The sequence below is a fragment of the Elephas maximus genome, chromosome 15, assembly GCF_024166365.1.
Source record: "Elephas maximus indicus isolate mEleMax1 chromosome 15, mEleMax1 primary haplotype, whole genome shotgun sequence".
Classification (NCBI taxonomy): domain Eukaryota; kingdom Metazoa; phylum Chordata; class Mammalia; order Proboscidea; family Elephantidae; genus Elephas; species Elephas maximus.
In genome coordinates this window covers 92,335,814-92,353,745 of record NC_064833.1, presented here as the reverse complement: position 1 = coordinate 92,353,745, position 17,932 = coordinate 92,335,814, and the positions used below count along the sequence as shown (strand labels likewise).

At 38.5% G+C, this 17,932-nt stretch overlaps 1 protein-coding gene across 1 annotated transcript in view; it reads right to left on the bottom strand.

Annotated features, from left to right (window-relative positions):
• The window catches only part of SNTG1 (syntrophin gamma 1), a 1,301,402-nt gene that overhangs the window by 51,738 nt on the left and 1,231,732 nt on the right, over positions 1–17,932 (bottom strand). The window contains exon 18 of the mRNA XM_049854568.1: positions 376–486. Within this exon, the coding sequence (XP_049710525.1) occupies positions 376–486 (111 nt within the window). The remainder of the gene's footprint in view (positions 1–375; positions 487–17,932) is intronic.

Sequence of the window (17,932 nt, the reverse complement as noted above, 5' to 3'; positions counted from 1 at the left end):
ATTCATACTCAAGGAGGGAATAATATTAATTAAAATAGTATTTTTTAAAAGGTACTTTAAATTGTTCTTTACAACGTGAAACCACAAAGAAATTGCAAGTGACTAGTTCTCATATACTCAGTTCCCAAGAATTTAAAAAACTAAGAAACATGATTTAAACTAAAAAACATGATTAGCAGTGTGCAATTTAAGCCATGTCTTTAAAGTAAAAATTTGCTATTAAAGTCTGAAAGTGAATTTGTTCTCTCAGGCATGATAAACACATTGTGTGATTTGCTTTTTTAATTTTTTTTCCCCCTGAAATGTCCCCCCTTTGCTTCTTCATAGCAGTAATGTAGTTAGCAGTGGGTAATGTGATGAGTTTCTTGGATTTACCTTTGCTTCAATCTGTTTAGTATCAGGATTCTGAAACAAAAATTTGATTTTGCTCTTGCCATCATCTGAAGAGCCTTTAAGCTGAGAAAATTTATACCGCCAAAGTACAACCTAAAGGGAAAAAAGGAAACATAGGCAAGTCAACACAATTAAAAACCACATTCAAACTAAGAAATAACGTCTCTTTTTAGGTGGTAAAAATTAATCATATAGAGCAGCATATTCCAGCATTAAAGCAGTTAAACTACATTTATCTAAGGCTATAATTTAGTATATAATAGATACCTTAATTTCTAGAAATAGCTTTTCTTCCAATGAAATAATTATTTCAAAATTGTATAAAAATAAAACACTGAGTATCTTTTCTTGTTTTAAAATGAAGTAAGACTCAGCTCATTTAAAGCATGTACCTATGCTAGTGAGTAAATAAAAACCATTTTTATTTGCTTCTTTGGTTTATATAAATAGAAGCGATGGTGACTCTCAATAATTCAGTAACTTTCTTTTGGAGCTCTAATTAATAACATGCAACTTCTAAAGATAACATTAAAAACAAATCAAAACAAAAGTAAAACTGTTGCCAAATCTTTGTTAAAAATTAGAGCCTGGAAAATCCTATGGAGCAGTTCTACCCCTATAGGGTTGCTATGAGCCAAAATGAACTCGACAGCAATGGGTTTTTAATCTTTAGGGAAGCAGCCTGCCACATCTTTCTCCTGAGGAGCAACTGGTGGGTTTAAATAGCTGACCCTTCTGTTAGTAGGAGAGCGCTTAACCAGTGCACCACCAGAGCTCCTTAGATAAAATATAAGCTTGAAAACAATTTTGACAAATTATTTTTTGAATTTGTTCCTATGAGTCTGAACTAGAATAATCATTTTAGAACACTTTTCCCATAAGTATATACTATCTTTGAAAGTACAACCTCTATCTGAAATATATTCTATAAACGCAGTTCTCTGTATCTGGAAGTAACAAAAGTCTATAAAGAATAAAACAGAGATATAAAAAGGTTAAACTGGCAGTAAGTGGCAATAGTATTATGGTTCCTTATCTTTTTAATATTATAAATTCTACTGTCTGATGGTAAATGCAGCAGTTTGGTATTCCCTGCATTCTGGAACTGAAAACATTCATGCCAAAGTCAGATAGTAAACACATAAGTTATTAAAGGAAGAATTTTTGTATGTGTGTTCAACACAACCACATACCATGCAGTCTCTTTATAAATTATCTCAACGTAACATTGTTTTATTAAACATATGATATAAATAAATCATTTACGGTTTCAAATAATATTTATAGATAATTTCTTATGATATCTGTTGTTCTTAAGTGCCGTCGAGTCAGTTCTGACTCATAGTACTGACCCTATGCACAACAGAATGAAACACAGCCTGATCCTGCGCCATCCTTACAATCATTGCTATGCTTGAGCTCATTGTTGCAGCCACTGTGTCAATCCACCTCACTGAGGGTCTTCCTCTTTTCCACTGACCCTGTACTTTGCCAAGCATGATGTCCTTCTCCAGGGACTGATCCCCCTTGACAACATGTCCCAAGTAATATAGACGCAGTCTCGCCACCCTTTCTTCTAAGGAGCATTCTGGTTGCACTTCTTCCAAGACAGATTTATTCGTTCTTTTGGCAGTCCGTGGTATATTCAATATTCTTCGCCAACACCACAATTCAAAGGTATCAATTCTTCGGTCTTCCTTATTCATTGTCCAGCTTTCACATGCATATGATGCGGTTGAAAATAGCATCGCTTGGGTGAGGCACACCTAGGTCTTCAAGGTGCCATCTTTGCTTTTCAACACTTTAAAGAAGTCCTTTGCAGCAGATTTACCCAATGCAATGTGTGATTTGATTTCTTACTTAGGTGCTGCTTCCATGGCTGTTGATTGTGGATCCAAGTAAAATGAAATCCTTGACAACTTCAATCTTTTCTCTCTTTGTCATGATGTTGGTCACTGGTCCAGTTGTGAGGATTTTTGTTTTCTTTATGTTGAGGTGCAATCTATAGTGAATGCTGTGGTCTTTGATCTTCATTAGCAAGTGCTTCAAGTCCTTTTCACTTCCAGCAAGCAAGGTTGTGTCATCTGCATAACGCAGGTTGTTAATGAGTTTTCCTCCAACCCTGATGCCCCTTTCTTCTTCATATAGTCCAGCCTCTCAGATTATTTGCTCAGCATACAGATTGAACAGGTATGGTGAAAGAATACAACCCTGACGCACACCTTTCCTGACTTTAAATCAATCGGTATCCCCTTGTTCTGTCTAAACAACTGCCTCTTGATCTATGTAAAGGTTCCTCATGAGCACAATTAAGTTTTCTGGAATTCCCATTATCACAATGTTATCCATAATTTGTTATGATCCACACAGTCGAATGCCTTTGCACAGTCAATAAAACACAGGTAAACATCCTTCTGGTATTCTCTGCTCTCAGCCAGGATCCATCTGACATCAGCAATGATAGCCCTGGTTCCACATCCTCTTCTGAAACTGGCCTGAATTTCTGGCAGTTCCCGGTCAATATACTGCTGCAGCCGTTTTTGAATGATCTTCAGTAAAATTTTGCTTGCGTGTGATATTAATGATATAATTTCCACATTCAGTTGGATCATCTTTCTTGGTAATAGGCATAAATATGGATCTCTTACAGTCAGTTGGCCAGGAAGCTGTCTTCTATATTTCTTGGCGTAGACAAGTGAGCACCTCCAGTGCTGCATCCATTTGTTGAAACATCTCAGTTGATATTCCATTAATTCCTAAAGCCTTGTTTTTCGCCAATGCCTTCAGAGCAGCTTGGACTTCTTTCTTCAGTACCATCGGTTCCTGATCAATGATATCTAAATAAATCAAAGAAATGTTGCCTAGGACAGTCCTGAGTAAGCCATGGTCTCTGATAAAATACTACAGAAACAAGATAGAGACTATGCATCACAGTTAAAAAAAAAAAAATGTGATAGGACAAAAGCATATAAATAAGCATATATGCACATGTGTACACATTCACATTGTGTTAAAGAGAATAAGATACAGGTACTTATTTTATAAAAATGAATCTCAACAGATAAACACCCTTTAAAATCAAAGTTTCCTAAGTATTTCAAGAACTTCTTCAGATTATTCAATCAGAAAATGCTATATCCCCTCACCCAGCAAAATAATAAATAGTTCCTGGCAAGATGTCTCTTTTCCTTCAAGATTATCTCACACTGACATTTTGAAAATGGAACTAGTAAAGGTTGCAAAGGGCATTCAAGGGCAAATGAAACATAATGAGAATGTTGATCTTCAAACAATAATTTCACATTAAATATTCATAGACAAGGCTCATAATGTTTTCAGAATAGATAATTTCAAGATTATAATCACTAGACATCACCTATGATCTCCGTTCGCATACAAGTGATTTCAACAGTTGAAAACAACAGTGGTTGACATTCAAGCTACATCTTTCACTCACAGTGCAGTAGAGGTTTTGTTGCGGTGTTGATTGTAACCCATTGCCATTGAGTCGATTACGACTCATAGTGACCCTGTAGGACAGAGAAGTGCCCTATGGATTTCCAAGGAGCTGCTGGTGGATTTGAACTGCCTTTTGGTTAGCAGCTGAGTTCTTAATTACCGTGCCACCAGGGCTCCAGTGTTGGTTGTAGTGGTGATAATAGTGGTTGTTCTTTTGGTCTTTTGCAAAGGGAATAAATAAACCTTTCATTTTTGCCAAGTGTTTTACCAACTGATAAATATTTGTTCTTACATATATATTTGTTTTACAATCTTGAATGGGGATGATATGAGAAACAGATCAAAATATGAAGATTACAGTGACATTTTTAGGAAGATTCTGCAGTTCTATATAGAGATTGCATAAAAATAGCATTTGTGTCATATAGGTATAGACCCAATCTTGTTATTGCACTGACATTAATTGAAAAATTAAAATACAAAATAAACCTATGATAAGGTAAAATCTTACTTCCCAGTTGGTTTTATATTTCCTCTTAAACATTAATTCCCGTAACCCAATACAGTAAAGCCTGGAAAATCTGGAACATGTGTAAGGCAGAAAACCTGTCAGGGAAGGAAAACTCAAATATTTTCCACTAAAACAATAGAAAAGTGGCAACACCGCACCATGTCAAAGGCAAAAAATTTGCAAGACCTGTAAAAACAAGGCAGTTCTGTGAAGTTCCGGCTCTCACAGTTTTCACTATATTAACAAAGATCCTTCTAATTGTTTAGGCGATTTCTTAGCCCCTTGTAGTCTGCCAGACAAGAAAGCATAAAATTATGGAAAAAGTATAAGAATGGTCCATAGGCTGGAAGATTGTTGGAAATGGCTCACCCACAAATCTTTCACAACTTCAGAATGACTTGTCACAGTACCACTGCAGCATAATTGGTTTAAGTCAGTATTTTGTGCCATTCCCTTTCAAGATATGCTTTTTCAATTTGTATACACCTACAGCGTTTTATAATTCTTCCCAGATTTGGAGCTGCAAGAATACCAAGGAGGGTGATTACCTGGAGCACATACTTTCATAGTGAAACACAAATCTCATTAGATTGTATTTCTTTCCAGAAATTGGTAGGGTTATTTGACTGAAAGCCGCGAAAGCCACCAATCAAAATTACAGATACAGGTTGTAGCATGTACTCTATGAAAGAGCAAAGCCACGAATTAAAAAGTAACAGTACATTTATTGTTTGAATATAGGTTGTCAGTTTTGATTTTGACTCATAGCAACCCTATATGACACAGTAGAATTGTCCCACAGAGTTCCAGAGACAGTAATCTTTGTGGAAGCAGATCACCAGGTCTTTTCTCCCAGAGAGCAACTGATGGGTTTGAACCACTGACCTTTTGGTTAGCAACCTAGTACTTAATCAAATCCAACTAAGTCCAAGATTTTTGTTTCTTTTTATAGGGGGGTTTAGATATTACAGAAAAATTCAAGAGATTTTTCAGAAAGTTCCCATATACCGCACACCCAGTTTTTTTTTTTTTTATTTTTAACATCTTATATGCCAAGTATGTACACTGTCATGTTAATGAATCAATACTGACACACTGTTATTAACGGAAGTCCTTACGTTATTCAGATTTCATTAGTTTTTACCTAATGTCTTTCTTCTGTCCCTGGATACCATCCAGGGGCTCATGTTATGTTTAGCGTTCTTGTCTCTTTAGGGTCCTTTTAGCTGTGACATTTTGTCAGACTTTCCATGAAATGATGACCTTGACAATATTGTGGAGAATTTGTAGGATGCCCCTTTATTGGAATTTTTCTGATGTTTTTCTCATGATATGACTAGCTAAAGTTTTTTTTTTTTATTTTTAAAATAAATTGGAACAGAAATTTTGTCAATGGTCCCACTGCATATTTCTAAGAAGTTCCTTCTAAGGTATGCTATTTTAATGAGGTGTGTGTGGGTTAGTTTATTGAACTCGGTTAGGTGGTCTTAACATGACTCAATTATTCATTTGAACATAAAGCTGAGTGGAAAAAAAACCATGACTTTAAAAGGACTGGGATTTTATTTCCTTAGTACTATATTTTAAAAACATTTGTATAAGGATAGTAAAATATGTATCCCATGTATAACAAAATGCATATACAAATATGTATTTAATTATATTTTACATAGTACATAATTCCTTTCTATTCTAATTTCAAACTATCAGCCAACATTATAAAAACAATAAAGGACCATTTTTATTCACCACAAAACTGCAACTGTATATTCCACTTTTTAAAACACTATTATCCACATTGTGCATGTTGTTATACAATCTGTATAAGAGAATGTTAGATGCTGTCGAGTCAGTTCCAAATCATAGTCATTCTATGTACAACAGAAAGAAATGCTGCCTGGTCCTGTGCCATTCTCACAATAGTTGCTATGTTTGAGCCCACTGTGTCCATTCATCTCATTGAGGGTCTTCCTCATTTTTGCTGACCCTCTGCTTTACCAAGCATGATGTCTTTTTCTGGGGACTGCTCCCTCCTGATAACATGTCCAAAGTATGTGAGACAAAGTATTGACATCCTTGCTTCTAGGAAGAATTCTGGCTGCACTTCTTCCAAGGCAGATTTGTTCATTCTTCTGGCAGTCCATGGTATATTCGATATTCTTTGTCAATACCATAATTCAAAGGAGTCAATTCTTCTTTGGTTTTTCTTATTCATTGTCCAGCTTTCACATGCATATGAGGCTACTGAAAATACCATGGCTTGGGTCATGTGCACTTTAGTCCTCAAAGTGACATCTTTGCTTTTTAACACTTTAAAGAGGTCTTTTGGAGCAGATTTAATCAATGCAATATGTCATTTGATGTCTTGACTGCTGCTTCTGTGAGTGTTGATTGTGAATCCAAGCAAAATAAAATCCTTGGCAGCTTCAATATTTTCTCCATTTATCATGATGTTGTGTATTGGTCCAGTTGAAAGAATTTTCATTTTCTTAAATTGAGGTATAATCCATACTGAAGGCTGTGGTCTTTGATCTTCATCAGTAAGTACTTTAAGTCCTCTTCACTTTCAGCAAGCCCTGTTATGTCATCTGCATATCACAGGCTGTTAATGAGTCTTCTTCTAATCCTGATGCCCAGTTCTTCTTCATATAATCCAGCTTCTCAGATTATTTGCTCAGCATACAGATTGAATAAGTAAAGTGAAACGATACAATCCTGATGCACGGCTTTGCTGACTTTAAACCATGCAGTATCACCTTGTTCCGTTTGAATGACTGCCTCTTGGTCTACATATAGGTTCCATATTGCCTTAGTCATCTAGTGCTGCTTTAACAGAAATATCACAAGTGGATGACTTTAACAAAGAGAAATTTATTCTCTCACGGTATAGTAGTCTAGAAATATGAATACAGGGTGCCAGCTCTAGGGGAAGTCTTTCTCTCTGTCAGTTTTGGGGGAAAGTCCTTGTCATCAATCCTTCCCTGGTAGAGGAGCTTTTCAGCACAGGAGCCCTGAGTCCAAAGGACGCATCAGCTCCTAGCACTGCATTCTTGTTAGTATGAGGTTCCCTTGTCTATCTGCTCCCTTCTCTCTCTTATACCTCAAAAGAGATTGGCTTAAGACTTAACTTAACCTTTTAGATTGAGTCCTGCCTCATTAACATCTGCTATTCCCACTTCATTAACCTCACACCCAACCCAAAAAAACCAATGCTGTCATAGAGGTATGATTTAAAACACATAGGAAAATCACAGATGACAAAATGGACAATAACACAGAACCAGGAATCATGGACTAGCCATGTTAACAGATTTCTTTTGGGGACACAATTCAACCCATGACACACATGAACACAATTAAGTATTCTGGAATTTCCATTCTTTGCAATGTTATCCATAATTTGTTATGCTCCTGCAGTGTGATGGGTCACTTTTGTGTGGCCCTTCTCACCATGGTCTTGTGACTCTCACTCATTGTTGAGTAGGACTGTGAAAATAAGGTAATTGTGGCCCACCAAGGGGATTAGTCAGTTTTGTCATCCTGCTGGGGTTACAAGAGAACCAATTCCTGAGCAGGAAGAAGATCTCGCCACAACCAAAGAAGAAGAGCCAAGAGCAGAGCATGCCCTTTGGCCCTGCGATCACTGTGTTGAGAAGCTTCTGGAACCAGGAGACTAAGAGAGAGAAAACTGTAACATTGAAGATGGTGAGAAATGGTGGTAGAGAAAGGGCAGCAGTGTGGCGGGCTTCCTGGCCCATGGAGCAAGAAACCTGAGTGCCTTTGGGCAGGAGTCTTGCTGGCAGATGAGAGTGCCTATAGGCACTTAGTAGAGTTAGGTTTGCTGACCAACAGAGCTAGAGCTGAGTGCCTTTGGGCCGATGCTTGCTGGCAGAGTGGGGTGCCACAGAGTACTTGTCGGCAGAGCTAAAACAGCTTTGTAACACTTGTCCAAGCAGGGCAGAGGCCGAGGGCCAGAAAGAGGCATGCCTGTAGGCACAGCTGAGAAGAGGCTGTCTTAATGGAAGAACTATATCCGCAGCATTCCTGAACTGAATTGTAACCTGTTACTTCCCTAATAAATCCCATAATCATGAGTATTGTCTGAGTTCTGTGTGGCCATTTCAATGAATTATCGAACCCAGTAGAGAAGTAGAGAGTGCTGTGGGTGGGACATTTGCTGTCAGAATTGGTAAAGATGGTGGAGAAAAAAGCATATCTGACCGCCACCTCATAGGAATCAGCCTTGGGCTGTTGATTTTGGTTCTCTATCCCATTTTTGAAGTTAGAGGAGGTTAGACACCACCCTCACACCATTTTACAGCTCCACACAGTCGAATGACATTGCATCTTCAATGAAACACAGATAAACATCTTTCTGGTATTTGCTTTTAGTCAAGATCCATCTGACATCAGGAAAGCTGGAAGCCCTCACTCACATATGCTAAGAAATTTGGAAGACAGGTACCTGGCAAACTGACTGGAAGAGATCCATATACCTGCCCATTTCAAAGAAAGGTGATTCAATGGAATGCAGAATAATAGAATACAAACATGATATTCCAGTCAGTTCACAAACTTTAATTTTACTTGTCTGACCCCTATTTTAAGGATCCTCAGTGGTATAGTGATTAAGCACTTGGCTGCTAACCAAAAAGGTTGGTGGTTTCAACCCATCAGCCAATCCATGGGAGAAAGACATGGCAGTTTGCTTCTGTAAAGATTTACAGACTGGAAACCCTATGGGGCAATTCTACTCTGTCCTATGGGGTTGCTATGAGTCAGAATTGATGGCAATGCATTACAGGGCCCCTATTTTAGAAAATAAACGTTGTTTTAAATTGTGTTTTGTTTTGTTTTAAACTAAGTTTCTCTCTACACAAGCTTCTTAGGTGATCACATTTGTAACCATGAATTAAAAGTCCATATATAGAGGTGGAGCCAACATGGCACCCTAGACAGATGGATCATGCCATCCCTCTGTAGCAAAGACACAAAAAACTAAGTAAAACAGATATAAATGTCAATTCTGGATGCCAACCAAAGGGTCGGCAGTTCGAATCCTCCAGGCGCACCTTGGAAACTCTATGGGGCAGTTCTACTCTGCCCTACAGGGTTGCTATGAGTCGGAATTGACTCGACAGCACTGGGTTTGGTTTTTTTTAAGCACCAAATGAAGTGATAAAGAACTAGATCAAACACCAAAGTGAAGAAGAAACTGAGGGAAAACAGAATGAGAAGAGATGGGGAGTGGAGGTCCCCTGTGAACTAATGTGTCACAGTGTCACCATCTTGGAGCAGAGCCAGCAATGACCCTGGACAGGGAGGACAGGAAGGCAACTTCATGGAGCTCCAAATAGGAGACAGATCACCCAGTACTCAGAGAAATATGCTTTCCTACTCCTCCCCCTTCTGCCCTGTATGTCACCCCTACCCCTTTCCAACAGGCCATGATGTGCTGCTCAGTTAGAGAGACACTGGCCCGCTTTCACTCCAGATCCACCACGCACCCACCCACCAACTCCTGCTGTGCCATTTTTTCCCCCTTTCTTACTTTTCTTTCTCTCTCCCACCTAGCCATGTACGCCACCTGCACCCCTTCTTGATGGGCCATGTTCTGCTGCTTGGCTAAAGAGCTACCAGCCTGCCATTACCCTGAGTCTACCACACCCCCACCTTCCGGCTCCTGCTGGACCTTTTTCTCTTTCTCTTTCTTCTTTTTCTGTCTCCATCCACCTAGTCTGTATGCCACTCCCACTCCTTCCCAAAGGGCCACACCACATTGCCACAAATAGAGAGCTATCAATACGTTGCAAGCCCTGGTCCCTCCCCAACCCCACCCACTCGCTCCCACCTTGCCATTTTATTTTTCCCATTCTTACTTTTCTGTCTCCCTCCCACCTATCCCCATAACCCACCTCTACCTCTTCTTAACAGGCCATGTCACACCACCTCGGCTAGAGAGATGCCAACCAGACACCAGCCTGGGTCTACTCCATACCCACCCACTGTCTCATGCCATGTCATTTTTTTCCCTTTCTTCCTTCCTCCCACCTAGCTGTGTACACCACCTCCACCCCTTCCCACAATGCCACACTGCACCACTATGGCTAGAAAGCCACTGGCGCACTTCAACCCCTAGTCCATCCCACCCCCACCCTTTGGTTCCCATCCTGCCTTTTTTTCTCTTCTTTCTCTTTTTCCCCTTTCTTCCTTTTTTCCCCCTTCCACTTAGCCCCTTATGCCACCTCCACCCCTTCCCACCAGGCCTTGCCATACTGCTATAGTTAGGGAGCTACTGGCCTGCCACAAGCCCAGGTCCACACTATCCCTGCCTGCTGGTTCCCATTGTGCCATTTTTTCCTTTTATTCATTTTATTTCTGCCTCCCACCTAGCCACATATCCCACCTCTATCCCATGCTCTCCCACTGGTCTGCATCACACTGCCATGGCTAGAGGGCCACTGGCCCAATGCCAGCCCAGGTCCACCCCTCCTCCACGCTCCAGCTCCTGCTGTACCATTTTTTTCCCTTTCTTCCTTTTCTTTCTCTCTCCCCCTACTGATACGTCATATTCCCCCTTCCTGAGGTCCCCCATGTCAACCCCACTCCCACACACCAGCTACTCTTTTTTTCTCTTTCTGTCTCTTTTCTTTGTACCCCACACCTAACCCCTTCCCACCCCCCAGTGTGCTGCTGTGTCTACAGCGTTCCAAGCTCAGGCCCTTTGCTGCACCAGGTCACGCTGCCCTGCCCCTCTGGCCACTAGACCAGCTGTTAAATCAAAGAAAGTGAGCTGATTCTACTACCCATCCAACACCCCTGCCTCTCTGGCAAGGGGCTGTTAATGTACCTACATTGCCAGACTAACATAAGGAGGTAGATGTTGCCCACACAGTCCACCTTCAGCCATCTCACCAAATTGTGTACAACAAAGTAGGCTCATGTTGTGTGTTTCTGCCCTCCCATCTGGACAAGGTGGTGAGATCTAGCATGCCTGGCCCTAACATATCAAAACAGGAAAGCAGAATGAAACAAACAAGCACACAATCAATACAGGAAATAATGCTGTAATGTCTCAGAGACAGCAGACAATATCAAGACATATAAAAAAGCAGTACAAGATTTCTCCAGCACGTGAGAAAAATAAAGAATCAGAAGACCTTCTGGTAGACAATAAGGCAGTGGAACTACCTGATATGGAATTCAAAGGATTCATATTTAGTGCTTTCCAAAAGATTAGGAAAGACATTAAGGAAAACACAGAAAAAACAAGGAAAGAAACAGACAAAATCATGGAAAACACAGATAAAACCATCAAAAAATTAGTCAATCAAGGAAAACACAGACAAAGAAATAAAAGAGTTCAGGAAAATAATACAAGAACAAATTTCAAAATAAATAAACAATTAAAAAATCATACAAAAATAGCAACTAGTAACCTAAAAGATAAACCAAAAATATCAGAAATGGACAACTCAATAGAAGATTTTGGGAGAAAATTTGAAACAATGGATTACAGAACCAGCGAGATTGAAGACAAACCCATGGATGCCACTTTGAGGAAAAATCAGAGAAAAGAACAAAGAAAATGTAAGAATTATGTGAGACATAATCAAGAATAAAACTTGCGTGTGATCAGAGTTACAGAATGGGTAGGGAAATTGGAACACACATAGAAGACTGTTGAAGATTTGCCTATAGAAAGCTTCCCAAATATCATGAAAGACAAAATGCTGACCATCCAAGAAGCTCAACAAACACCAAATAAGATAGACCCCCAAAAGAAAGTCACCAAAACATATCACAATCACACTTGCCAAAATCAAGGACTAAGAAAGAATCCTGAGAGCATCTCAAGAAAAATAAAAAGTCACTTATAAAGGGAAAACAATAAGACTAAGCTCTGATGATTTGGCAGAAAATATGCAGGCAAGGAGGCAATGCAATGACATATAAAACCTTGGAGGGGGAGGAATGGCAACTAAGAATAATATATCTTGCAACGCTCTCAAACAAGATGGTGAAATAATGATATTTCTACATAAACAAAAATTAAGGGAATTCATTAAAACCAAATCGAACTTATAAGAGGGAACCAACAACAAACAACCAGAATCTAGGACACAGGATACCATCAGGCAGATACCAACCTAGGTGAAGAATTCTCAATTGAAAAAAAAAAAAAAAAAAAAACTAAAGGACTTATAACAGGGAAACAGAGATGTCAATCTGTAAATGACTACAACAGCAGAACGATAAAAGGAGGAGTAAATGGTGTAAGTATAGAACTTTCAAATGAGGAAGAAGTCAAGGTGATATCAAATAATAAAAGACTGCTTGAAATGTAGGAAGATAAGGGTAAATTTCAAGGTAACCACAAAGAATGTTAACAAACTTACTCATCAGAATAAAAATGAAGAAAAACAAAGTCTCCATAAATGCAAAACCTATAATAGAAAGAAAGTAAAAGAAAATCCACAAACAAAAGGAACTCAGCACAGGAAAGCAAGAGGAACCAAGAAAATGTCAGCAACACAGGAAAAAGCAGAACAATATGATGGCAATGAACATACTTATCAATAATCACACTGAATGTAAATTGCTTAAATGCACCTGTAAAGAGAAAGTAGATGAATGGATTAAAAAAAACATGACCCATCAGTATGCTGCCTACAAGAGACACACCTTAGACACAAAGACATAAATATATTAAAAATCAAAGGATGGAAAAATATAACAAGAAAAGATTAAACAAAAAAGAGCAGGAGTGGCAATGCTAATCTAAGATAAAACAGGCTTTAAGGAAAATCAAACTTAGAAGATGAGGAAGACATTATATAATGAATAAAGGGACAATCCAACACACCCAACAACAGAGCTCCAAAATACAAAAAACAAATTCTAACAGCACTGAAGAGAGAAATAGTTCTACAATAAAAGTAGGAGATTCAACACACCACCACTCTTAGTAATGGACAGAACATCTAGAAAGAAACTCAACAAAGATACAGAAGATCCAAAGGCCAAAATCAACCAACTTGACCTCATAGACATATATAGATAACTACCCCCAACAGCAGTAAAGTATACATTCTATTCCAACACACATGGACTATTCTGCAGACTAGACCATATTTTGGCCACAAAGTAACCCTCAATAAAATCCAAAACATCAAATTAACACAAAGCATTCTCTCTGATCACAGCATCATAACAGTGCAAATCAGTAACAGGAAAAGCAAGGGGCAGGGGGAGATCAAATACATGGATACTGAATAACAACTTGCTTAAAAACCAGGTAATAGAAGAAATTAAAGAGGGAATCAAAAAATTTGTAGAATCAAATGAGAATGAAAACACATCTTTTGGACCCAACAAAGGCAGTGCTCAGAGGTCAATTTATAGCAATAAATGTACACATCACAAAAGTAGAACCAAAATCAAAATGATAGCCCTACACATTGAACAAAGGAAATAAATAATTAAAACCATTATAATAAATAAATAAATAATTCTATTAGAGAAAAAAGAAAAAAAATCCATGTATATCCTGATGCTTTCCAAAATTATCTCAGGCTCTCTTCTAAGCTTCCGTATCATGTTCAAGTACATACTTTACATTCAGAAATCTAAGTCTTTTCAGCATCTCAAACTTAACATATGCAAACAGATCCGGATTCTTCCAAGCCTCACCCCAACATGTTCATCCAGTTGTAATATTGCATATATTAGTAGACAATAAGGCTAACACAGAATAAATATTTCTCAAAATAAAAATTGAAAATAAAAATGTAATAAAAATCTAGTAGATACCCTGGGACTATTGTTGCCCTTATTTTTTTTACTCTACTTCCCAAATATATTCTGAATCCACATGTTTATCTCTATCTCAATGGCACCACTCTACTGCAGACATCATCATCTCTTGCCTGGACTCCTGCAATATACTTTTAAACAGACTTCCAGTTTCAGGTCTGATACATTACAATAAGATCTTCACAAGATAGCCAGGCCATGACAGGGTTTAGTTGAAAACTCTGCAATGACTTCCATTTCTTTCAAAAATAAAATGCAAACTATTTAACCTGGGGAGAACCATCACTGCAGTGAGACTGGACATGGAAGGAGGGGGAGATTAGATTACACTTTGAGTCTGGTCGAGGAGCCTGTGCCTTGGGTGGAGAAGACAGAGCAGAGTGCCTTACCTCTCTGGGGTCTTATTCCCACACTTCCTCTAAAATATTTTTATCATACCCTTAACAATGTCTATGAAGACATTACTCTGCTCTCTGTCACCATCGGTCCCCTAAGGTTTAGTTGGACGCATAGCCACTAAAGTACTGTTATGGGATGAATAATGGTTCTGAAAGATGCCCAGTCTCCAATCCCTGCAGCTTGTGAATGTTACCTTTTATGGCAAAAGGGACTTTTCATATGTTTTTAAATTAATGACCTTGAAGTGGGGAGATTATCCTGGACTATTTTTATCTAGGTAGGTCCTAAATGTCATCACAAGTGTCCTTATACGTAGAGGCAGATGAAGATTTGACTATAGAAGCAGGAAGATGTGACAAGGGGAACAAGAGTTTGGAGTGATGTGAAGAAGGAATCACAAGCCAAGGAATATTGACAACTTCCAGAAGCTCAGCAAGGCAAGGAAGCAGACTGTTCCCTGGAGCCTCCAGAAGGAACCAGCCCTGCTGACACCTTGACTGTAGCTGATTTTGGATTTCTAGACTTTAGGACTGTAAGAGAATAAATTTGTGTTGTCTAAGTCATCAAGTTTGTGGACATTTGTTACAGCCGTAATAAGAAACTAACACAGAACAGAATACATTCTCTGCCTTTCTTACAGCTACACATTGCTATGTAAGTTCTCTACAATAGAATGTGCATATAACTGATAAGCATAACTTTTCTGTCATCAGTTTAAAAGAAAGTTGATTGCCTTGTAAACCCTAATTCCCCTTTCCTACAATGAATATGGACATAACTCAAATTTGACCATGCTGGTAAGAAAAGTACACAAGTACTCTCCCGGAGCATTCCACTGAAGGAACCCTAGCCCTGAATGGTCATGTAGTAGAAGACTACTTGCCTCTGCACAGATACTTTGAAGAAAAACAAATGCTTACCTTATTTAACCCACTCCATTTTTGGTGGTGTTTTTGTTTGTTTGTTACAACTGCTTAGAGTAAGCACCATAACCAGAACACTACCTTGACACTTTTTAATTTGCTATTTACTTTGCAGAAACCCTGGTGGCATAGCGGTTAAGTGCCACAGCTGCTAACCAAAAGGTCGGCAGTTTGAATCCGCCAGGCGCTCCTTGGAAACTCTATGGGGCAGTTCTGCTCTGTCCTATAGGGTTGCTATGAGTCGGAATAGACTCGACAGCAGTGGGTTCGGTTTTTTTTTTTTTTGGTTATTTACTTTGCAGGGATGGTCATTCTCCAGTTTTCACCTATGTGGATTCTCATTATCCAAATCCCATCCTGATGACACTCTTTAAATTATCCACCCTTCTCCAGTCGTTTTTATTACAAGAGAGTATACTTTGCTATTTCCTACGTAGCTCATGTCAGCATCTAAAATTTTGTGCTGAGTTTATTAGAATATCATAGGTATCCCCCTCTAAAGGCTCCCACCAAGAAGATGTAAATTCTAAAAGACAGGCCCTTTACTTTTCTTATTCACAGCTGTTTACCTAGTATCTAGAAAAGAATCCAGCCCATAGTTGTTTTTCTTAGTTGCTTTCAAGTCTGCTCCGACTCATGGTGACCCAAGTACAACAGAATGAAAAGTTGACTGGTCCTACACCATCTTCATGATCATTGCTATGCTCAAGGCCACTGCTGTAGTAACTGTATATTTTGAATGCCTTTCAACCTAGAGTGGCTCATCTTCCAGCACTATAAACCCACCACCACCACTGCCATCGAGTCGATTCCAACTCATAGCGACCCTATAGGACAGAGTAGAACTGCCCCACAAAATTTTCAAAGGTAATAGAATATTGCCTTGTATAGTCCAGCACTATACAAGGCAATATTCTATTACCTATGAAAATTCTTATGACTCATAATATACTTTTCCAAATTAATTTTCAAAAGAAGACATAAAATTAGATTTCCTCCATCCAAATATAGATTTATCATGTCTAACATAATATTACATTCAGTGGGTATCATAATTTTCACATGTGGCACAATCATGTACACATGCCTTACTGGATTTTACTTATACTTTTTTGGGTTACAAGACAAATTCATTGTGTTCCACTAAATTTTAATTGTTTCCCAAAAAATTCAATAGATAGAGCTAAGGACTGACCTGGAACAAATGAAGTCCCTGAGCCTGGAAGCATGGGGCAGGAAGTCTTATCTGGGGCTACAGAGGAGTTTCAACCCTGGAGGAGAGAGGAAAACTTAAAGCCAAACAGCCTGAGGACAAAAGAAAGACCTCAGGAGGAGTTAAAGAAGCTTACCAACAGAAGAATGTGAGTAGCAACATTTTCAACTCAGGGGATAAGTCCAGAAATCTGCACTATGGGAACAGAGATAGAGAGGTGGAAATCAAATGGAAAGCTAACACAGAGGGTTGTTGATTAGGGAAAATGAGAGCACTTTGAGGGATTCCCGGAATAAAGAGAAAAACATGGTCTTCGGAGCTCAATGGCTAAATGCTCAACTATCTAACCAAAAGGTTGGCATTTTGAACCCACCCAAATGCACCTCAGAAGACAGGCCTAGCAATGTGTTTCTGAAAGGTCACAGCATTGAAAACCCTACGGAGCAGTTCTACTCTGCCCATGCAGGGTCATCATGCATCAGAATCAATTCGACAGCAATGGGTTTGGGTTTCTAGCCTAGTCAGGTTGACAAACAAAACTAACCATCACAATACCAATTGAGTAAGACAAGCATACTGTAAAAACATATCTATGTTTTGTAGTGTGTATCTGCATGCATGCAGTTTCAGTAATAAGCACAAGGCTTTATCTTCTATTAAACTTCATTCAAGTGTAATAATCAGGACACAATTTAGAAACACAGATTTGGATATGAGTAATTTAAATATCATTCTGAAGATGATATAGTTTCAGGATCCATTAAAAGTAACTACTACCTAAAATTTTAGCACATTGAAAATATCACAAAAACTAGCAGAAGCATACTTGAAAGCAAAAGCATATAAGGGCTAGAAGAGACCAAATAATATTTAACAAATATTAAATCACATTGAATTTATATAGGAAGTCACTCTTTTTTTTTAATCTATTCATTCACCAAACATTATGAAGTGGCTACTATATTTTGAGCATGTTGCTAGATGTTAAAACAAAAAACCACACATCCTGAAGGCCTCCTTAACTGCCTACATTGTGGTTCTTACCAGAGGAACTTACACAATGTTTAGAGAAGTGACATTCAATCATTTAAAATTGCTAAATCTTTTCTTTAAGCCCATGAAGGCACAGCATTTTTTAACAATAAAATTATCTGGGACGATTAGCTTTATGAGGTAAAAAAAAAAAAAAAAAAAAGATAAATTTTCCATCTCATAACT